This window comes from Lepidochelys kempii, chromosome 2, assembly GCF_965140265.1.
Source record: "Lepidochelys kempii isolate rLepKem1 chromosome 2, rLepKem1.hap2, whole genome shotgun sequence".
NCBI classification, from domain to species: domain Eukaryota; kingdom Metazoa; phylum Chordata; order Testudines; family Cheloniidae; genus Lepidochelys; species Lepidochelys kempii.
Window position 1 is genome coordinate 176,100,225 of NC_133257.1, and position 24,185 is coordinate 176,124,409.

Genomic DNA, 24,185 nt, shown 5'->3' on the forward strand with positions numbered 1-24,185 from the left:
TAACTGAAACAGACACCAAACAATACCAATCCCTTTCCCTGCAGGGTGCTCACACAATCCCAGTCTTCCTTTGCATCAAGATGAAGGAGCGCACGCTGGTCTCTTCTGAAGGCTCAGGTCTAGTCTAGAGGCTATTCCACTGTCTTGTCCCCAGACCATCTCCCGGTGCCATTTGGCCACCTTGGGTTTTTGTAGTTTCTCTAATCATGAGACACAACTGTGAGCTTTGCTTCACATCCCAGCAGCCAACTGGGCCAGAGCTGTCAGCTGTCTTCTCCAGGCCTGACACCTTAGGCAGTTTTTGGAGGTTGCTGAGTACGTAACGAGTGGTAGCTCAGCACCTTGGAAGATTGGGCCTCACTGGGGAAGCAGTGGGAGTTGTTAAACTTGAAGGATAATGAAAACTACAGAGAACATGCTGAACTCCAACAGCTTTATTAACGTGAATGCAACACATTCATTAACACCTGTAGATATAACCACCACAATACATCAGCAAATTCACATCTCTGAAGACATCAAAGCAACTCTAGTGCATCAGACACTGCAGTGCACAGCAAAGGGAGTGCTCAGAGCAGTGCAGGGGCAGGTCACTGGACTGTCATGCATAATCCAGAATGGTCACAAGTCTGCCTCCATTTTCACAAATATTAGCAAAAAAATAATAAGTTGCAAGTCAAGTCAAGAAATCAGATTTCAATTGTACTGTTCCACAGCATTACTAATAGCAAAGCAAGATAACAAAACCAAACAACTTAAAAAAGTATTTTAAGATTGACAGTGTCCCTTTTGGCTGTCAGCTTCAGTCTTCACACTAGGTAAGTTTTCTTGTTAAAAAACACTGATGTTATTTATATTTTTCTTTAATCAAAGGCCTTTTGCCTTCATCTCAAGAAGATGGGAAAAAACGTGACAGCAAGAAATGAACATGTGAAGGCTGTCAATGTACCAAGATCCCACATTTCTAAGGCAGCACCCTTTGAGAGCAACATGAAGAATTCCATTTTAACACCTCCACATCCCTTTGCAAAAATGACTCAGATGCACGTAGCTTCCGACTTAGCCCCTGTGTACATGTGTAACTACACCAATAGCATAGCAAGGGAAGTTTCAGTTAAAGTAGGCAGGGTAGTGTTTCATATACATTGACCTGGCACTACAAGCCGGTAATAACTGGAAGAGCTTCTACAGAATGAGTTCACAAGCAAGACATAACAGTGCTTGTTAAGGGCAGAACATTCAAAACTACTCAGCATTGGTTTCTCTTTTAATGGTAAAATTCCCATTGACTTCAATGGGAGCACAGATAGGACAACACGGAAAATCCCACCTTAAAGCTTTCACTCACTCAAAGATTACAAAGTATTAGCATGGGGTGGGGTGGTTATTTTTTTAAACAAAAACAACTTCAGTGCTAAGTACAGTTTGTTTGATCTCTTCTATGGGTTTTGCCTCCCTGTTGAGGTTTTTTTCCAGATTGTCTAAGACACTCCCCTGCAGCATGTATTTTTTTAAAAGCATCAGGATTATCTGCAAAACGCTTCAAACACACTTCATGTGACCTGATTAGGAAAGGAGGGACTGAGTCATCAACTGTAGCATCTACAGCGCTTTTCCTGTCACAAAACCAGAAATAGTTTGTGCACTGCCGAACATCCATAGCAGAAGATTTTAATTCTATTTTTAATCAGGATAGACTCCACACCTTGTGTCATAAAACTAGGGAGGATACAATTTCCCTCCTCCCAAAGACAGCATTGTATTTGCTCCTTCAAAGTATGTCCATGTGCAAAATACATGTTTGGTACTCAAGTACCCACTTGGCTACACAATGCATATTCTGCAGGCACAGGTTTCCTGTTTGTGCACACGTGTATTTAAGGCCTGATCCAAAGTCCAATGAAGTCAAAGGGAGACTTTCCAGTGATTTTTATGAGCACTGGATCAGGCCCATATTTTGCAGGCACAACTTAGAAGCACCTCAAAATAAAGATACTACTAATTAAGTCTGGCTGACCTGATTTGGATTAAAAACCCCAACCAACCAACATACCTCATCCTGTTCATCCCCAATCTCTAACTGAACCATACCTGCTGTTTAGAGGAGTTTCGTTAAAGTTTTATTTGACCATTATTTTATATTTATTATATTGTATATAATTTATAATATGTGTGCCTGGTTTTGGAGTTTAGTCCTCCAGTGCAAATGTGGATAAGGGCTGCTGGCTTCCCATGAAGTATTATTTGGGAGACAACAATACATTCTCAAGAGGGTTGTATTGCTATTATAACAGATGTGCATTGTAATTAGAATATAATACAGGGAGACAAAGGTATTGCTCCAGTTTTTTCTCTATGCATGCTGAGGACTTGGCGCTTTTCACGACTGCAAGGTCTTTAGGGCAGGGACCAAATCTTTCCATGTATTTGTACAGCAACTAGCACTATGGAGTCTCTGGGCACTACTGAAAAACAACAAATAAAATAACGTCACAGTTGCATGGTTGTCATTTGCAAAAACACTCTATTTCCTAACACCATGCTATAATTGGTATGACTATATTGTCCCTGTTTCTATAAATGTATTATTTATAGTTTCTATTAATTAAATTAATACATTTCATTTATTCAGAGTGGTCCATTCTCACACTGAGTCACATGCAGAATTCTCATGAACATTAATAGTGGTTACGAGCATGCCTCAGTTTGAGAACAGAACATGTTCAGTGCCACTGTGCTCAAAAATAGAGGAGCCAAGGACTGGTTATGGGAAAGGGGCAGGTGATGCAGTGGGTTAATGTATTGTACTAACCTTTCGCCTCTGGACAACTGGGTTCCAACCTGCCATAAGGCAGCAGAGAAATCAGTTTAGTGATCTCGGCATAACACCCAGTGAGAGAACAGATTCCAATCTAATTTATTTTGTGTTTAAACCAGTGTAAATGCCATTGCAAGTAATGGATTTGGTTTACACTGGTGTAAAATATCAGAATCTGGCCCACAGCCAATATGCAAAATATCATTCAGGGCAACTTCTCAGGGAAGGGACAGGACTGGAATATGAGAAGTTTTGCAGGTCAGGCGTGCGGTGCTATAAGGCCTTCGGAGACAGAGAGACTTGTAGAGCAGCTCTATGCCTCATTCTAGACAGTGCTATAAATCCCTTGCTCTCATATATATTAAAAAGAAGAAGGAACTAAAATGATATTTAACGAATTGTAACTTCTGCAGTCTCATTGGGCCTGCTCCCCTTGAAGTCAATGACAAAATCTCCCATTGACTTCTGTGGGAGCAACACGTCTGAATGCTCTTTTCCTGGTAGCTTTAAATTTGACTGGAAAGATGCCATGCACTGGGGACAGCCCAATGCATCATCCAGTTCTGCCATGTTAAATATCTCACACAGCCTAAAACACTTGTGGGGCCCAAGCTTCTGAGCGAAGCCCCATGGATATTAATGGTAAGACCCAACCAAATAGAAGTTAACTGCCAACAAGCCGTTTTATGGTAACACTAAGCTGCAGCTCTACTCAGCCTCTGACTACCACAGTCCCTTTCTCATAAAGAGGGGCCTTAGGAATGGATTTCCGCCGGCCGTTCACAGTGCTGCCGAATCTCCTCTGCGAGGTCCAGGCACCGCAGGATGCGCCACTTCTCAGCAGCCAGCTCTTCTCTGGAGACCTGGCCGAACAGTTTTTTGGCAAAGAGGTTCTGATCTTGCATGAAGAGGCCCACAGCAGACCTCGGGGCCTCAGGGAGGTTCTCCAGGCAACCACTTTTGAAACAGAAGCTGATTTTCTTATCACGTCTCATCCCTGGTCCCCTTTCTTCAATCCATGTCAGAGGTCTAATGTAAGAGAGTAGAAAACAAAGGACATTTAGGAAGAAATAAAGCCACAGGGTTATTCCGTTTTTTCATCACTGTTTAACACTAAATGCCCATCTAAAATGTGTTAAAACTTCAATATAGATGTAAGCCAGGGCCTGAATGAGCTCTCCCCTAATGTCTTTTGATGACCTGGGAAAAGACCTGAGGAGCAGACCAAATTTGCATAGACACACCTATTTTGTCTAAGTGATCAGGAGACAGACCAGCTTTGCCAAAGGGATCACTTTTGGCTATTCTGGGTATGACGTTACACCCCATATTCTTCATAGAAATATGGTTATGATATAAATATGGCATAACTAAGATATACTTTATGCAAGATGGCTCATGTAAGGTATCATTCAAAAGGCTGTGATCTACTGGATGTGCTTATCCAATTTGTATGCATGTATCAATTTTGTATCTGGAACTAGGAATATTGACCATATATCTGTATTTCAAATGTGCTACTTTGAGTGACGGCCAATACTAGCCCTTCAGGCCCAACAATGAAAGAGTCAGACAGGGCTGATGGCCCATCAGCAAGGACAATGGACTGTGAAAGAGCTTAGTCTTCCTGTGGACGCTCCAAACAGCCTGCGAGTAATGGCTGCTATGACCCTGGAGAGATACGTGACTGAGACACGTGACTGAGTCACCTGGTACTTTTCCACTGTAGGCAGATGGGGATCAAATGAAGGATTCCCGCCTTAGGTAAATCCTTTTCAAGGGCTGGGGAGGGGGTTGATTGGGACTCTCCTCCATTGCCTACCCAAGAAGGAAGACTGCTGAAAGAACCTGAAGGGACAAAGGAACTAACCTGAAGGGAAAGGCAGGGGTCCAGTCTGTAAGAAGAAATAACTGGAACTCTCAGCTACTGAAACTCTGCAACTTACCTAAAATAACATTTAGCTGAGGAATTACTTCTTGAAACCAGTCTCTAAGTTCTTAGTATGCGTGTTTTGTTTTATTTGCTCAGTAATCTGCTTTGTTCTGTTTGCTATCCCTTATAATCACTTAACATCTGCCTTTTATAGTTAATAAATTTGTTTGGTTTATTATTAAACCCAGTTTGTGCAATTTCTAATGGGGGGGGTGAAGTTCTGCACATCTCTCTTCACATTGAGGGAGAGCATGAATTTTTATGAGCTTGCACTGTGAAGATCTTTCTATACAGCGCAAGACAATATTATTTTGGGTTTATTTCCCAAAGGGGGTGTCATGTGAGTGCTGGGTGAATCCCCTCACACAGAGCTGACTTCAGTCTGTGTCTGCAGCTTGGTGTGGCCCTACCTGTGCATGTGTATGTGCTGCAAGAGGCTGGAGAGCCTAATTCAGCAAAGCAGTGAGAGGGAATCCAGGCTGGTGGGGGAGGAGGGGCTCAGTGAAACCCCAGTACATCAGGTGACATCCCAGAAGCGCAGTCTAACCCTTCACACTGGGTTACAATTCACTTTAGTCTTAGACACAGGGGTAATGAAATGTTGTTATGCTTATTGAATGAGTAAAGAGCAGCAGAACTGTATTTAATATGCCCTAATTGAGGGGTCACCCTAAATTAACATCACCTGTTAAGAAGATGCCAAATCCAAGTGAAAGTCAGAGGAGGTGGTGACAGATGTTCCTACCTGGTGGTGTGGATTTCTTTAAAGGGTCCTAAAAACCATTTTATCCTCCGCCTCTAGAGTTTAAAGGTAGAGCTGACTAGACTCAATTGAGAGTCCTAGTTTCTTCTCAGTGATCACTACAGCTAAAAACACAAACTCATTTAGGGCCTGAGCCTTAGCCCTGATAGCACTGACAGTGTTGTGGTGCAAGACAACATAGAGGGAGCATCAGCAGTGAGGTTCTCTGCTGCGCAGTGAAATCGCTAAGGGCTGAAACCACTAGGGCAGGGCTAGGCGGAGGAAGCTCTGAACACAGCATCGCAGCTGAAGGCAGAAGCGGCAACGCTGGCAAGCAGTGACAGCTCTGAACAGCTGGAGAGCTGGCAGTGTCATGCAGCGGTATCACTGGTTGGATCTCAAGCTGGCTCTGTTTGGTAATGCTGAGGGGAACCCCTAGACACTGAACGCAGCCTTTGTTGCTGACATCATCACCTGGCAGAAGGGTTATATATGGCATGTTCCGGTAACAGGCTCAAAGAGCAGTAATTAATGTAACATGGAAGGACTCGGTCTTGAGGTTAGAGCAAGGATTTGGAGTATAATCCTTGGGTACTAGTCCCAATTTCTGCCATTGTTTCACAGTGTGACCTTGGCCAAGTCCTGTAAACGCTCCCCACCTCAGTTTTCCCATTTGTATAATGGAGCAAATAATATCTAACCATCTCACAGGAGCGTTGTGAAGTTTAGTTCATTCGTGTCTGTAGAGTGCTTTTTGATTCTTGCATAAAAGTAGCTGTACAGGTGCAAAGAAGAGAAGGTGCCGAGTTCCTGCTGAAGATACCTAAGTAGCATGGCTCATCTGCTCCTGTATTGTTACATTACTCACTTCTTGTTTGCAGTCTGAAAATGTGCTGTCATTCTGGAATAACTCTCTTCTTTCTGTTCCTCTCGAGTGGCTGAGGTGACAGTGAGGTCTCCAAAGAGGTCAATGAGCCAAGTCAGGCGGGCAATTCCACTGAAAGCTGGGAAGCCTGATCGCTCTTCATCCAAGGCACCACCTACAGGAATAAGAATGAAAGGACTTGAGTAGTGGGAAAGGAACTCCCACCCTAATCAGCTGCCTGGAGTCCAGCAAAGGGAAAGCTTTGGAGGGTCAGTCTGGGATGGGAGCCTCATGGCTGGGAGCTCAGTGAATCCAGTCTGCTGAATAGGAACATTTGGTGAGCTACGCAACAGGATACGCTGCTCCTTTTCTGTTGTTCTTAAAGGTTGAATTCTATCAAATAAACCTTTCAAGTCTCCCTTGCCCTCCTCAAATACTGATAACTCAAGGAAACTCTCCCACTATAGCATACGTGTGCCATCTGTCGCATTTGGGCCAGGACCATCTCCGGTTTCTGCAGTCTTGGCCAACGGCCCAGAAACCTGCTAGGAGTGTCTATTGGGACCAGGTGGGAAGCTTGAAGCTGCCTGTTTATCCCCCTTTTCCAGCCTGAGCTGCTCTGTCCAGGGTTCCAAGAGCCAAACAGAGGGCAGCAAAGAGCACTGCTGGGGAAAGGCAGCCATCACCTACCCAGCCAGCTGTTACAGCTGATGAAGATGGGCGGGCAGAAGAGGGCACGCGAAAATAATTGCCACCCAGATCCCCATCTGAAGGTAGAGAGGAAGACAGACATAGATACAATGAATGTACAGGAAAACCCTAAGGATATGTTGGGGAGCATTAGGATATGAGTTCACACAAGGGGTTGGGGGAATGAAACCTTTAATCTCTCCCATCTCTTAGAAGACAAAAACAGGGGAGGAGCCTGGGGGTCCCTCAGTGGAGAGTGGAGTGATTTTCAGCAGCTTTCCACCCTCTCTGGAGACCAGGTGAGGATGAGGGGGCTAAAGGGACCTCCCCAGGTCACTGATACTCCAACACAGAAAGAGAGCAGGAGACAGCTGTGAAGATACTAGAGGGGGAATAGGCTTGCTGTCCTCCATCAAACTCACTCCCCAGTATCTAGCAAGCAACAGAACCTCTCCCCGACACAGGCAACTGCCAGTAGAGGGAGATGGTTGTTTGAAGGTCTCACTGGATGGATCCTGACTCCGTGACTCAAACTACTACAGAACAAGCCCTCACACGAGTGAGCGAGCGAGCGAGTGAATGAATGAATGTCTGAAGTGGCTGGCATCTCAGCAGGACAGGCAGCCTGAGTTTCTTTAGAAACTGACCTGTGAAATGTAACGTTCCTTTCACAAGCTCCTTCCCAGTCACTTCCTTTTTCAGCTGCTTGTACTCTTCTGTCAAAAGTTCAATGTGCTCCACATGGAGGATTTTACCTGTCATTGAGAAAACGAAGATCAAATGGGATTACTAAAAGCTTTCTGCATGAATCCAAATCCACGTCTAGGCAGTAAACCTTTTAGCCATCATCAGTATGAGCACACTTCAAACAGCCTTATCTGTGGCTGGCAGAATGGTGCCAAGACAAATCATCAAGACATTGCACTAGGGATCCAATTTTGGCTCATTGTTCTTAGGGGGCCACACCTACAGTCCACAGTAACAGCAAGCTTAGCAAACAAACGGCAGCATTTTAGCTATTGACTTGAATAGGAATTGCGTGAATGAACCGACCGTAATACAGTGCCTTGAAAGTTGGGGCACTAGCCTTCAAAACGAAGCTTGAGTGAAGTCCTGACCCTCTTTCCCCTAACTCCTCTATCCTCTCACTCTTCCAAGGCCACTTTTTATTTTAAAAAAATGTGCATTATTTAGTTGTATTACCATAGTGCTGAGGCGCCCTAGGCATGGACCAGGACTCCACTGTGCTAGGTGCTGTACAAACAGAACAAAAAGATAGTCCCAGTCTCAAAGTATGGTACTTACAAGCCAGGCTGTGATAACCTTAGTCATGCTGAGGAGCACCTTATTCCACTGAAATCAATGGGACTGCTCCTGGAGTAAGAGGGTACCCTATGTGCATGAGGTTGTTAGGGTCTGGCACTTAATTGGGATGGCCATTGTACTGGGATGTCTCCAAGGCAATCAGATAGAACTACTGCTTAACGGACGGAAAGGGCATAAATTGTGCTTACTTGGGGACCCGTCTGGCTCATAACACAGGGATAAGTGGTGCTCATCTATGAGCTAGCTAGGTGTGAAATTCTCAGCTCCAGTCTTTTAGCACAGATGTTGCTAAATGAAGACTACTAAAAGGATGTCAGTGAGCAGTGGCACACACTGTCCAAGTGGCTGTAGTTTGCTCTTGCCTGGCAGTGTGCCCCTTCTTGCAGCGCCATGCCAGAGTGATGCAATGTGGAGGTCCACACTGCACTTTCTTCTAGGCTCCCCTCTACGGCCACAATCTGCCCCTTAACATTTTAGCGATGGGACTGCTTTGCTTAGAAATGTCTCCTATGGACCCTCTTTCCTTGTTTTAAACATAGGTGCTACTACAGCCCAGAAAGGCATGAAGAAATGAGGGTGATACACATGAACATACACAGACCTGTCATATAAGCCACAGTCTTAAGGTTTTGTTTATGGTTTTATTTCCAGGGGGAAGAAAGTTGGGGAGGGTTCTATGGTTACTCACAAGGTTAGGTTTTTGTTCTTCAAACATTTTATTAACGCTCTGATGGATCTTTCTAGCTAACTCCATTCTCCATGCTAGTGCTGGCAGGGATTGAGATCACTGTGATTACTAATGCAAATGCACCTGTCTCGACTGTCATCTTGTCCTCCGCATTTGTCTGTTTATTCACCTGTTGCACATTGTCTAAATTAGGGCTGTCAATTAATCATTGTAAATGCATGCGATTAATGCAAAACAAATTAATTAGATTAAAAAAACAGTCACGATTCATTGCAGTTTTAATTGCACTGTTAAACAATAATAGAATACCAATTAATTTATTATAAATATTTTTGGATGTTTTCTACATTTTCAAATACAATGATTTCAGTTACAACACAGAATACAAAGTGTACAGTGCTCACCTTAAATTGTTCTTTATTACAAATATTTGCACTGTAAAAAGATAAACAAAAGAAATAGTATTTTTCAATTACCTCATTCAAGTCCACAGAGTCCTACTTCTTGTTCAGCCAATCGCTAAGACAAACAAGTTTGTTTACATTTATGGGAGATACTGTTGACTCCTTTTTATTTATAAAAGAAAAGGAGTACTTGTGGCACCTTAGAGACTAACCAATTTATTTGAGCATAAGCTTTCGTGAGCTACAGCTCACTTCATCGGATGCATACTGTGGAAACTGCAGAACACATTATATACACAGAGACCATGAAACAATACCTCCTCTCACCCCACTCTCCTGCTGGTAATAGCTTATCTAAAGTGATCACTCTCCTTACAATGAGTATGATAATCAAGTTGGGCCATTTCCAGCACAAATCCAGGTTTTCTCACCCTCCGCCCCCCCCCCCCCCCCAAACTCGCTCTCCTGCTGGTAATAGCCCATCCAAAGTGACCACTCTCCTTACAATGTGCATGATAATCAAGGTGGGCCATTTCCAGCATAAATCCAAGTTTAACCAGAACTTCTGGGGGGGGGGGGTAGGAAAAAACAAGGGGAAATAGGCTACCTTGCATAATGACTTAGCCACTCCCAGTCTCTATTTAAGCCTAAATTAATAGTATCCAATTTGCAAATGAATTCCAATTCAGCAGTTTCTCGCTAGAGTCTGGATTTGAAGTTTTTTTGTTTTAAGATAGCGACCTTCATGTCTGTAATTGCATGACCAGAGAGATTGAAGTGTTCTCCGACTGGTTTATGAATGTTATAATTCTTGACATCTGATTTGTGTCCATTTATTCTTTTACGTAGAGACTGTCCAGTTTGACCAATGTACATGGCAGAGGGGCATTGCTGGCACATGATGGCATATATCACATTGGTGGATGTGCAGGTGAATGAGCCTCTGATAGTGTGGCTGATGTTATTAGGCCCTGTGATGGTGTCCCCTGAATAGATATGTGGGCACAGTTGGCAACGGGCTTTGTTGCAAGGATATCATGAATAGGTCGGAATATGAACAAGAGGCTGCTCGGCAGCTCTCCAACACCACTTTCTACAAGCCATTACCCTCTGATCCCACTGAGAGTTACCAAAAGCAACTACAGCATTTGCTCAAGAAACTTCCTGAAAAAGCACAAGATCAAATCCGCACAGACACACCCCTGGAACCCCGACCTGGGATATTCTATCTACTAGCTAAGATCCATAAACCTGGAAATCCTGGGCGCCCCATCATCTCAGGCATTGGCACCCTGACAGCAGGATTGTCTGGCTATGTAGACTCCCTCCTCAGGCCCTACGCTACCAGCACTCCAAGCTACCTTCGAGACACCACTGACTTCCTGAGGAAACTACAATCCATCGGTGATCTTCCGGATAACACCATCCTGGCCACTATGGATGTAGAAGCCCTCTACACCAACATTCCACACAAAGATGGACTACAAGCCGTCAAGAACACTATCCCCGATAATGTCACGGCTAACCTGGTGGCTGAACTTTCTGACTTTGTCCTTACCTATAACTATTTTACATTTGGGGACAATGTATACCTTCAGATCAGCGGCACTGCTATGGGTACCCGCATGGCCCCACAGTATGCCAACATTTTTATGGCTGATTTAGAACAATGCTTCCTCAGCTCTCGTCCCCTAACGCCCCTACTCTACTTGCGCTATATTGATGACATCTTCATCATCTGGACCCATGGAAAAGAAGCCCTTGAGGAATTCCACCATGATTTCAACAATTTCCATCCCACCATCAACCTCAGCCTGGTCCAGTCCACACAAGAGATCCACTTCCTGGACACTACAGTGCTAATAAACAATGGTCACATAAACACCACCCTATACCGGAAACCTACTGACCGCTATTCCTACCTACATGCCTCCAGCTTTCACCCTGACCACACCACATGATCCATCGTCTGCAGCCAAGCTCTGCGATACAACCGCATTTGCTCCAACCCCTCAGACAGAGACAAACATCTACAAGATCTCTATCAAGCATTCTTACAACTACAATACCCACCTGCGGAAGTGAAGAAACAGATTGATAGAGCCAGAAGAGTTCCCAGAAGTCACCTACTACAGGACAGGCCTAACAAAGAAAAAAACAGAATGCCACTAGCTGTCACCTTCAGCCCCCAACTAAAACCTCTCCAACGCATTATTAAGGATCTACAACCTATCCTGAAGGATGACCCAACACTCTCACAAATCTTGGGAGACAGGCCAGTCCTTGCCTACAGACAGCCCACCAACCTGAATCAAATACTCACCTTTAGATAAGCTATTACCAGCAGGACAGTGGGGTGGGAGGAGGTATTGTTTCATATTCTCTGTGTGTATATAAAGGCTGCTGCAGTTTCCACGGTATGCATCCAATGAAGTGAGCTGTAGCTCACGAAAGCTCATGCTCAAATAAACTGGTTAGTCTCTAAGGTGCCACAAGTACTCCTTTTCTTTATACCACACAACAGAACCACTAACCCAGGAACCTATCCTTGCAACAAAGCCTGTTGCCAACTGTGCCCACATATCTATTCAGGGGACACCATCACAGGGCCTAATAACATCAGCCACACTATCAGAGGCTCGTTCACCTGCACATCCACCAGTGTGATATATGCCATCATGTGCCAGCAATGCCCCTCTGCCATGTACATTGGTCAAACTGGACAGTCTCTACGTAAAAGAATAAATGGACACAAATCACATGTCAAGAATTATAACATTCATAAACCAGTCGGAGAACACTTCAATCTCTCTGGTCATGCAATTACAGACATGAAGGTCGCTATCTTAAAACAAAAAAACTTCAAATCCAGACTCCAGCGAGAAACTGCTGAATTGGAATTCATTTGCAAATTGGATACTATTAATTTAGGCTTAAATAGAGACTGGGAGTGGCTAAGTCATTATGCAAGGTAGCCTATTTCCCCTTGTTTTTTCCTACCCCTCCCCCCCAGAAGTTCTGGTTAAACTTGGATTTATGCTGGAAATGGCCCACCTTGATTATCATGCACATTGTAGGGACAGTGGTCACTTTGGATAAGCTATTACCAGCAGGGAGAGTGAGTTTGTGTGTGTGTGTTTTGGGGTGTGTGTGTGAGAAAACCTGGATTTGTGCTGGAAATGGCCCACCTTGATTTTCATACACATTGTAAAGAGAGGTTTCAGAGTAACAGCCGTGTTAGTCTGTATTCGCAAAAAGGAAAGGAGTACTTGTGGCACCTTAGAGACTAACCAATTTATTAGAGCATAAGCTTTCGTGAGCTACAGCTCACTTCCTCAGATGCATCTGAGGAAGTGAGCTGTAGCTCACGAAAGCTTATGCTCTAATAAATTGGTTAGTCTCTAAGGTGCCACAAGTACTCCTTTTCTTATTGTAAAGAGAGTGGTCACTTTGGATGGGCTATTACCAGCAGGAGAGCGAGTTTGTGTGGGGGGGGTGGATGGGGGCGGAGGGTGAGAAAACCTGGATTTGTGCTGGAAATGGCCCAACTTGATTATCATACACATTGTAAGGAGAGTGATCACTTTAGATAAGCTATTACCAGCAGGAGAGTGGGGTGGGAGGAGGTATAGTTTCATGGTCTCTGTGTATATAATGTCTTCTGCAGTTTCCACAGTATGCATCCGATGAAGTGAGCTGTAGCTCACGAAAGCTTATGCTCAAATAAATTGGTTAGTCTCTAAGGTGCCAGAAGTACTCCTTTTCTTTTTGCGAATATAGACTAACACGGCTGTTACTCTGAAACCTGTCATTATGCAAGGCACTTCTTATTTACAATGTCACCTGAAAGTGAGAACAGCCATTTGCATGGCACTGGTGTAGCCAGCACTACAAGTTATTTATGTGCCAGACATGCTGAACATTTGTATGCCCCTTCACGCTTTGTAGGCTTTAAAGTTTTACATTGTTTTGTTTTTGAGTGCAGTTATGTTGGAAAAAAAAAACATAATTCATAATGCAACATAATGCAGTTATGTTGGGAAAAAAACATTCGTAAGTTGCACTTTCGCAAAAAAGAAATTGCACTACAGTATTTGTATGAGGTGAACTGAAAAATACTATTTCTTTTATCATTTTTACAGTGCAAATATTTGTAATGAAAATAATAATATAAAGTGAACAGTGTACACTTTGTATTCCGTTTTGTTATTGAAATTGATATATTTGGAAATGTAGAAAAACATCCAAAAATATTTATACTGAATTTAAACTGGTATTCTATTATTGCTTAACAGTGTGATGAAAACTGCAATCAATCACAACTATTTTTTTTAAATCTCACAATTAATTGCGATTTTTTAAAAATTGTTTGACAGCCCTAGTCTAAATCTTAGATTGGGAGTTCTCTGGAGCAAGTAGCGTCCTTGTGCTATGCCTTGTTTGAGGTTCTTAGGCACCACCACAACCGATGTAATCTAATGTCACTGTAAAAAGCTAGTTACACCTTTGACATTAAGGATCATCACCTTTCTGCTCAGCCAGCTCCCAGAGCTCACGTGCTGTGCTAGCGGACAGTGCCATTGGGTACTCGACAAGGACATGTTTCCCAGCCTCCAAGAACATCCTAGAAGGAGAGAGAAACAGGTCTTCAAAAGATGCTACCTTATTCATATCTCTTCTTCTGAACAAACACTTTTACTCTAGCAGCCAACCCCATCTCTAGGGATGGGGAAATAGCATGAATGAATGTGCTGAGAGTGGGGGTAATTAAAGGCATTTTCTTAGGGTATGTCTAAATTGCGATTAGACACCCGCGGCTGGCCCATGCCAGCTGACTTGGGCTGACGGGACTCGGGCTAAGGGACTGTTTAATTGTAGTGTAGACGTTCAGACTCAGGCTGCAACCCATGCTCTCGGACCCTCCTACCTTGCAGGGTCCTAGAGCCTGGGCTCCAGCCCAAGCTGGTTAAGTCCCATGCCTAGCAGATTTGGATTCTATTCCTGCCTCCACCATGGACTTCCTGCATGACCTCGGGCAAGTCACTTAGTCTCTCTGTACCACAGGTCCATATGAGGAGGATACTACCCTATCTCACAAAGTTTTTTGGCGCTTAATTAATTGATGTTTGGAAAGCTCTATGAGATCCTAAGACAGGTGCTTCATAAATACAGGTTACTAGGGAGAAGATGGCATGGATAAGAGTGGCAGGAACCAGTTGGTGGGGAGGGGAGAATAGGGATTGAAAGAAGTGGTATTTTCTGAATCCAGTTTCTGTATTCCCTCTAAAATACATGTAAATCCGACACTACTAATACAGGTGTGCAACAGAGCGCCTGTCTCATTTTACCTCAAGAGGGTAAACTTCACAGTCACATTTACTTTGAGAATATGGGGATTATTTTACATTGCTAATGAAGAGGAATTTTTCTAGACACAAATTAATTCTTTGATACAGCACGTTCTATTGCATGGCAGTGCCTAATTTAAGGAAGTAGCAAGCAGAGAAGAGGAAAAGAGACACACATACCTGACATTCTCCTCATGGCTTTTGTTGTCAGTGCTGATGATGGCCGCCTGGATCTCTTTGTTTCCCAGAGCATCTTGCAGGCCAATCTGCTTGACCTCGTTAATGCTACCCAGGGTTCTTCTAGTTGTTCAACAGAAAGAAATAAAAAACAAAACATCACAACCACAGCCCGCTCTCCCCAATTATTATTGGAACCTGTTACGAATTACACCTGGTAGGACACGCACACAAGTGCTGCGAATTACACCTTGTAGGACACGCACACAAGTGCTGCGAATTACACCTTGTAGGACACGCACAGTTCGAATCTAGGCTGAGGCACAGAAATAAAGTGCACAACTGCAGAGTTCCCAAAAAACATTGAATTTATTACGCTCGAGCGTGGTGCCCCCCTGCTAGCCAGGAGGGGACCCTGAATGCAGATTATACAAAGGTTATATACCTTTTAGCAAATCATGTTGCCCTCGTGCATCGGAAACCTTAGCCAATAAACAAACCCTTGTCTTATCTACCACCTATCCCTGCTTGGTGCATTCCTCGTGCTATACCAGTATGTTAATTACACAGCATGGTCCTAAAGCCATGCATCTGTAACTTTTATTATCAGGATGGGAGGCCTCACATCAAGGCCAAGAGACAGGGAGTTAGAGACTGACAAAAACCAGATACTGGGAGTCAAGGCAGGCTGGAGACAAGGAGGAGGATTTTCACAGGGATTCAGTATTTAAGGATTACTCCTCCTGGTGTATGATGTGCTGGCATTTAAACAATGGTGGGCTGCAAACCAAAATGGAGTCACATGTGCTAACTTTTCCTTAACAAACCTCAGTCATAGACCAAGACCCCAATTCGTTAGGTGCTGTACAAACATAGATCAAAAAGATAGTTGCTGCATCAAACAGCTTAAGTACAAGACAAGAGTCAACAGGTGGATACAAACAGACAAGGGAGTAAAAGAAAACAGTGAGACAAGATCGGTCAGTTTGATGGACAGTGGTCACAGCATACCAGTGGCCTAATCATTGTAGGCATCATGGCAAAGGAGAGTTTTAAGGAGGGATTTGAAGGAGAGATGAGGAGGATGTTTACAGGGAGCTCTTCCCAAGCATGAGGGGTGGCAGCGAAAAAAACCCCACATAGACGCTTGTTTGAAAATTTAACAGCTGGGTGGTGAAGCCTGGCATCGTTGCCCGAGAAGAGGCAGGAGTCAACATTTTAATAGTGTATGTGAGATGATAGGTAGCATGAGGATAGGCCATGAAGGGACTTGAAAGTGAAGATGAGTCATTTGTGTTTGATGCACTAGAGAAGGGGAAGCCAATGGAGGGACATAAAGAGAAGGGTGACATGGTCAAAGTGACATGCTAGGAGAATTACCTCTGTAGCAGCATTTTGAATTATGTGTTAGACTGGCACAGTTTCCCAATGGAAGTGGTGGAAGCCAAGTATTGCTTGGGTCATTCAATAGTAGATCTACCACTAGAAAAGATACCCTCGGAAAAAGCTTGTATTGGCAAGGAGATGTAATGGATGGCCTAATAGGTCTTTTCTGTCTCAAACAGATATGATTAAATATAGCTGGAAAATACATCCACAACCCGAGATCCCCATATGCTCCACATAACTATTTTAAACCATTATGCTTTGTTGCTATGGTGCAGAAAGCCTGATAGGAATGCTCTGAGATAGCAGCACTGTTGTGCAGATTTGCTTACATTTCAGCCACATGGTTGCTGAGAATAAATGACAGGTAACCTTATTGCACAGCCTACATTAGGATTTGTTCTTCAAAAATCCACATCTGGCTTCAAAGACAAATTTTACAGCAGAGTCGCATTACCAGAGTTCTACAGATGAATTACTTATAGACACTGGCCCATCAGTGCAGCTGCTTAAAGCCTGTGCCATCCTACAGCAGAGTTCAGTCATTTGGTTGCATTTTGAGTCTCTTTTAAAGGGCTGATCTTACAGGGCTCTGAGCTCCCTCAGCTTTCCCTGAGCGAAGTGAGAATTGAGGGTGCAAAGCACCTCATTAGAGACACTCAGCATCTCTCAGGACTGAGTCCTAGATCTGCTTGAATGAGCTCATTGAGGCGCTTTGCAAAGCTTCCTGCAATCATTAATCAACCTAACCTATGGACACTAAGCGCTGTCACATAAATGGCATTTACTGTGTGCACAGCAGACCTCCTTGAATTATTATATCGGAGAAATGTATCTTCTAAGATGAGCCTGGAAAGTTATACACCCAAAAGGGAGAGAGTACGTGGGGGGCAAAAATAATCTCTACACCATGTTCATTAAAACACACAACTGAAATATCTAACCTGGATACAAAGCCAACCAGCTTCAGATGCTCAGAAGGGCTGGAAGGCATCGGATTCAGCATGTCTCTTAGCCGCACAGATCCAGCAATTCCGATCCCCACCACCACAGTGCCAAACATTTTGTTAGTCTGAAACAAAACAAAAATAGATAAGTCTAGAAAAAAAAAGCATTCTGTTAATATTTTCCCCTTCCCCTGCATTATAAACCCACACTTTAGCATCCAGGCAGCTCACCAAAGACAGCCTGATGTTGCATGAGCTGAGTGCACTCATATCCTATTGAAGTCAATGGGATTTGAGGATTATCAGCACCTCACAGGATTGGGGCCTGAAGACTCTTGTAATTGACAGCCAGTATGTCAGATCCACAGTACAAAGCTGTTCTTTCCCCAAAATGGATAGGCAAATCTTAGAGAGGACAGGGATCATCTCGTTATTTAGTACCTTTTGCCCAGACTGATCCCAAAACATTTTGCAAAGCTAACAACATTTGACACAAATTACATTCAGGGTTCACTCCCTGAGCCTCTGCAATGCAGCTCCCTCTGGACTGAAATGAAGCAACTAAGCGCACAACAATGTTTCACAAAACTTTAGGACAGGAAGTGAAGAATGCCCTTTTCCAGTTGAAACTGCTGGAGAATTTTAGAGATGCAAAAGATAATGACCTAATTTATAATTTGGCTGGAATACTGGGGTGACATCTCTACTCTTCTGAAAAGCACCACAATCTCTTTAATGACAAGTGGTCATGACCTCAGTTTTCCTTCTTACTGAAAAACACAGCACTTTCAATGGCAGTATCCCCTACTATCATAAAGGAGCATGAGCAGGAGACAGTGTGGTCCAGTGGTAGGGTGCTGAACCAGGAGTAGAGAGAGCTCAGTTCTATTCTCTGCTTTGCCTTTGACTCACTGTGATGATTTAGCCTTTGAGTGGCTGAGTATTTCCCCTGGGAATAATAATGCTTATTCACCCCACATTCTGCTTCTTCTATTTCATCGCTCTGTCTTCTCCCCTTCTCCTTGCCTTGGTACAATAAGACCTGTTGATTAGTTCTGCTATAGGATTACTTTCTTTCAAATCTTTCCTAAAACCTCATCTTTTCCTCAGTGACTCTTGTCTGATGGGATCATAACACAGCTGCAGGCTCTCATTGCAATCTGTTTCTGCGACGGCATTTTCTAACTGTACTGAAAATGCTAGAGGTCAACTGCTACCAAGAAATTCTATCAACTGGCACTAAAGACTCTCACGTTGTGTATGTTGCATCTGGGTTTTACGCCTCTATTTATGTATTGCTGTGACTGCCGATGTGGCTCATTTCACGTTTATTATTGTCTGTACTGTATCATCTGGTGAAGTGCTCCGACATACTGTTTTGCTTTAATATAAAGCAAGAAATGATTGATGTTGGAAGAGTCTCCATTAGAATCACAGCAATGTGTAGTTACCAGAGGGTGTCATGTGATGCACTAGCTCGACTCACCAGGGAACAAAGATGCTGTTGAGCTCCAGACTTGATTTTATTTGGCCCATAGAGAGATGAGGTCAGAAAGACCATCACCAGCGTAACCCATTTGAAATAATCGAGATTCCCTCTGAACACATTCTGGGCCTGATTCACATTTACACTAATGTTCCTATAATGCCATTTTCCACTGCCAGAGCCGTGTACTGTGTGCGTAAATTACACTTACACTTGAAGGGCAGTGTATATGAGACTCAAGTCCTCTGACACAGCAAGTAGGGTATCACTTGGTATAATTTCAGTTGATGGTATATTGCCCAGAAATCCTACAATACATTCTGTGCTAGCAAGCATAGAGGCCACAGAAATGCTCACAACTGGTGAACAGTGGGGAGCTATGCCTTACCGATATGGTACAACAGAATATTTTTTCTATTTGAAAAATCAGCTAAAGAAAAAAATATTTGCAAGTAAAGGCCAAATTTTGTCCTCTGATACACCTAGGAAGCTCCTGTAATGTATCAACGCAGCCACAGAGTACCCCATACATACAGTGCGGACAGCCAGGACTAACCACCCTTGCCTATAGACAGCCCCCCAACCTGAAGCGAATACTCACCAGCAACCACACACCACACAACAGAACCACTAACCCAGGAACCTATCCTTGCAACAAAGCCCGTTGCCAACTGTGCCCACATATCTATTCAGAGGACACCATCACAGGGCCTAATACCATCAGCCACACTATCAAAGGCTCGTTCACCTGCACATCCACCAATGTGATATATGCCATCATGTGCCAGCAATGCCCCTCTGCCATGTACATTGGGCATACTGGACAGTCTCTACGTAAAAGAATAAATGGACACAAATCAGATGTCAAGAATTATAACATTCAAAAACCAGTCGGAGAACACTTCAATCTCTCTGGTCACTCGATTTCTGATCTCAAAGTGACTATCCTTCAACAAAAAAACTTTGAAAACAGACTCCAACGAGAGACTGCTGAATTGGAATTCATTTGCAAATTGGATACAATTAACTTAGGCTTGAATAGAGACTGGGAATGGTTGAGTCATTATAAAAAGTAACCTATTTCTCCTTGTTTATTCCTCCCCCCCCCCCCCCCCCCGTTCATCAGACGTTCTTGTTAAACCCTGGATTTGTGCTGGAAATGGCCCACCTTGATTATCATACACATTGTAAGGAGAGTGATCACTTTAGATAAGCTATTACCAGCAGGAGAGTAGGGCGGAGGGAGAGAGAAAACCTTTTGTAGTGATAAACACCCATTTTTTCATGGTTTGTGTGTATAAAAACATCTTCTGTATTTTCCACAGTATGCATCCGATGAAGTGAGCTGTAGCTCACGAAAGCTTATGCTCAAATAAATTGGTTAGTCTCTAAGGTGCCACAAGTACTCCTTTTCTTTTCACCCTTGCAATGATGGCAGAATTCTGGTAACAGACCAGCTGGTGAAGAGCACGGATATGATGTGTCCATGTAGTTTTGGGAGCTGTTTTTAAGGCAACTGGTGTTTGAGGCTGCTAATATTTTTTACGGCTTCCAGGTATCTCCTATTTCAGTTCTATCTGCAAGCATGAGTACTGCTCCCATGGTTGCTAAGATCTCCTGAAAGCTCTGTAGGCTTTTAACTCCCAAGCAGTGCCTTTCCCTCACTAGCTGCTGAACTATATTTCAGTCCAGAAGGAGCAGGAAGGAGGGATCTGAGCCTCTACTTCCATTGCCAGAGACAAAATACTATTTTTCAACAGATGCATAGGATATTGCACATGAAACCTATAGCTACCCTTTGAAAATCTTCCCAAATTTTGCCCCATGTAAAATTAATGACCTCCCCAAAGTAGACACATTTGGCACAGGCAAGAAAGAAGCTTCCAACCCTGTAACAAATCCTGTTACTAAGCAACCCGTTGTCATAGCAACTAGCCATTCAGAGCAGGTTCCTGGCTCTTTAGGGCTTTAGAGATTAAAAAGAACACCTCAGTCTTCACCCAGAAACTAACAGGCAGCCAATGTAGCCTACAGAGGCTTCACTTCTATGTAGATAACGGGAATCAATATGCCAGCATTACTACTGCTTGTATTTTATTCCTCTCAGACCATTCACACACCAGATCCTGAAACTGTTCAACAACAAAGAAAGATAACATGATTGGGGCTGCCATCCATCTCGGAAAGCAGAAATGTCCAAAGCCCCCTCCTGCAGCCTGCATCCTATACCCCCTCCTGCAGCTCAACCCCCTGCCCCAGCCCGGTGAAAGTGAATGAAGGTGGGGGAGAGTGAGCGATGGAGGGAGGGGGTTGGAGTGAGCAGGGGGCGGGGCGAGGGTGTTTGGGTTTGTGCAATTAGAAAGTTGGCAACCCTACTCAAGAACCAAAGACATTGTGCCAGAGTTAAACCCAGTTTAGCAGGTAAATAACTTAGGATATAATTCTCAGCTGCAGTTTGGCTGCTAAAGCTGAGCAGTTTTCACTCGTGTCCACCTCTGTTCACAGGTGCCTGACTGTCCCATAGCATATGCTTCAGGGTTTCTTCTTGTTTGTTACAGCTCCAACACCAGAGGATAAGGCCTGTATCTTGTGCAAAACTCTGTGGCGTCCAGTACATTTTGAATAAAATCTTTTGTTGCCTCAAGCACAGCCTGAGATCCACAGAGGCATTTTTAACATTATGTACTATGCTCTGTCACTGGAATTCTTTTAAGGGCTGTGATGAAATCCCTTTCACAAAGAACTCCAGACTAATGGAATTCCTCTTCCTTAACAAAATATACATAGTGGACATGGGCTTGGGGAGTTTATGAAGCATTTCTAATGTTCCCAGTATACGGGTATCTGGACCAAATTGATATGCTGAAGTGTTGTATATACTGCCACTCCACTAAGGGTGGCAAGTCATCACGCTGCTTTAGCATTAGAAAAGGGGAACACCCTCATGACTGATTAATTGGGAAATCCACGTGATGCCTCTGCTCAGCCAGTTCTTCCCGATTACAGGTTTGTTCCCAATTTGCAAGTTTGACTTGCCTCAGATAGGTGCTTTTGCATGGCAAGCAAGGATGAAAAGGTTACCTCTTAGCCAGAATAGCCCAGATCCCTTAGCACAGCCACCATGGTAGGCATCTGTCATAAATATAAAGGGAAGGGTAAGCACCTTTAAATCCCTCCTGGCCAGAGGAAAAACCCTTGCACCTGTAAAGGGTTAAGAAGCTAAGATAACCTCACTGGCACCTGACCAGAATGACCAATGAAGAGACAAGATACTTTCAAAGCTGGAGGGATGAAAAAACAAAGGGTCTTCTTTGTCTGTGTGATGCTTTTGCCGGGACCAGAGCAGGAATGCAAGTCAGAACTCCTGTAAAGAGTCAGTAAGCAATCTGGTTAGATATGCGTTCGATTCTGTTTTGTTTAAATGGCTGATAAAATAAGTTGTGCTGAATGGAATGTATATTCCTGTTTTTGTATCTTTTTGTAACTTAAGGTTTTGCCGAGAGGGATTCTCTATGTTTTAAATCTGATTACCCTGTAAGGTATTTACCATCCTGATTTTACAGAGATTATTCTTTTACGTTTTCTTTAATTAAAATTCTTCTTTTAAGAACCTGATTGCTTTTTCATTGTTCTTAAGATCCAAGGGTTTGGGTCTATGTTCACCTATGCAAATTGGTGAGGATTTTTATCAAGCCTTCCCTAGGAAAGGGGGTGTAGTGCTTGGGGGGATATTTTTGGGGGGGGAGGGGGAGATGTTTCCAAGTGGGCACTTCCCCTGTTCTTTGTGTAACACTTTGGTGGTGGCAGCTTTTAACCTAAGCTGGTAAGAATAAACTTATGGGGTCTTTCATGCAGCTCCCCACATCTGTACCCTAGAGTTAAGAGTGGGGAAGGAACCTTGACAGCACAGCCACCATGGTAGGCACCTTGTTTTTCTCCATCAGACAAAAAGAAGAACGGAGGGCACCCCCAGGGGGAACTGGATGCATGAACATATGTTCATTTTCCACCAACGTGAGTATAAGGGTGTTAGACATCTGTGACATGATAAAAGCCAAACAGTAGTTTTCGTCTGGGAGCCCAAACCTTCTATAGGTAGTTGGATTTTTTTAAAATTACAGTTGTGGTCATTGAGCAAGGCCCTGCAGGAAGCCTCTAATAATGCTATTAAATTCTTTAAATAAGACAGAGGGATATACACACACACACACGTGGCCCACTTAGAATAGAAGACCTGAGGCAGAATATTGATTCCTATTGTGTTAACTCTTCCCCACAAACTCCGGGAGAGAGGATGTCCCCTAGCTATATAATTAGCTATTTGAGAAAGTACACGATCCACATTTATCTTCACTAATTTGTTAATATTTCTTAATACTTTTATACCTAGGTACGTACTTGCATCAGTTTATTTGTAGAAATTCCTCTGAGAGAAAGCCTCACTACACGACAACCAGGAAATTGCCCAATAGTTCTAATTTCCCCCCAATGTATTTTGTAACCAGATATTAATCCAAATTTTTGAATTAGTAACAAAGGGGCTGGAATTGGAGTTTTTGGCTTGAATCTACAAAAGGGCATCATTCACATATAACATCAATTTATACTCCATGGAACAGAGCTGTATGCCTTGTCTATCTGGATAAGTTACTGTTAGGGGAAAACCTTTATTTAAATACGAGATACTGGTTCTCTCTTATTATTTCAAACCTTCATTCTGGGCCAATGGGTATAGTTTTCCTTTAAATGCTGAAGTGACAAAAGAGAAAGTTCCTGCCATACCGGCTGCACTCTGTACCTAGCTGGGTGCATAAAAATCAGTGATGAAAATTAAAAAAAAAAAAATTTAAATTTAACTCAGTTTTTTTATTTAAATTAAATACAGTTTTTTTAAAAAAAAACTATTTAAAAGCAAATTTGAAATTGACAGCTTATGTTAAAAATCTATTAAATTGTTTAAATTAAATACAAAAAATAATATTAAGCATTACACAATTGCCTCCAAGTTTTTAAGAGGAGTCAAAGGCTAAGCATCTGGATCCATAATTTGTTCAAGTGCTAAACCAATTTTTGATAGCAGTAGCCTCTTCTGTAGGTGCAAAGAGAATATATTCTCAAGTTCAGTTTATTTGGCTGGTCTATACTACAGTACCTCCTCACTTAATGTTGTAGTTATGTTCCTGAAAAATGCAACTTTAATTGAAACGATGTTAAACAAATCCAAATTTTCCCATAAGATTTAATGTAAACGCAGGGGGTTAGGTTCCAAGGAAATTTTTTTGGGGCAGACAAAAGGCATTATATGCTGTATAGTACTGTACTGTGGTTGGGAAGTGCCCCTGGCTTACCCCACACAGGCACAGCCTGCTGCAGGC

General features: G+C 43.1%; 1 protein-coding gene across 2 annotated transcripts in view; it reads right to left on the reverse strand.

Moving 5' to 3' along the window:
* Positions 1–419: 419 nt before the first annotated feature.
* The window catches only part of BLVRA (biliverdin reductase A), a 50,566-nt gene continuing 26,800 nt past the window's right edge, over positions 420–24,185 (reverse strand). For both annotated transcript variants that reach the window (XM_073332816.1, XM_073332817.1), the window contains exons 2-7: positions 17,322–17,449; positions 14,995–15,114; positions 13,993–14,090; positions 7,696–7,803; positions 6,362–6,533; positions 420–3,847 (exon numbers count right to left, since the gene is read on the reverse strand). In XM_073332816.1, coding sequence (XP_073188917.1) covers positions 3,574–3,847; positions 6,362–6,533; positions 7,696–7,803; positions 13,993–14,090; positions 14,995–15,114; positions 17,322–17,440 — 891 coding nt within the window. In that variant the 5' untranslated portion in view covers positions 17,441–17,449 and the 3' untranslated portion in view covers positions 420–3,573. The remainder of the gene's footprint in view (positions 3,848–6,361; positions 6,534–7,695; positions 7,804–13,992; positions 14,091–14,994; positions 15,115–17,321; positions 17,450–24,185) is intronic.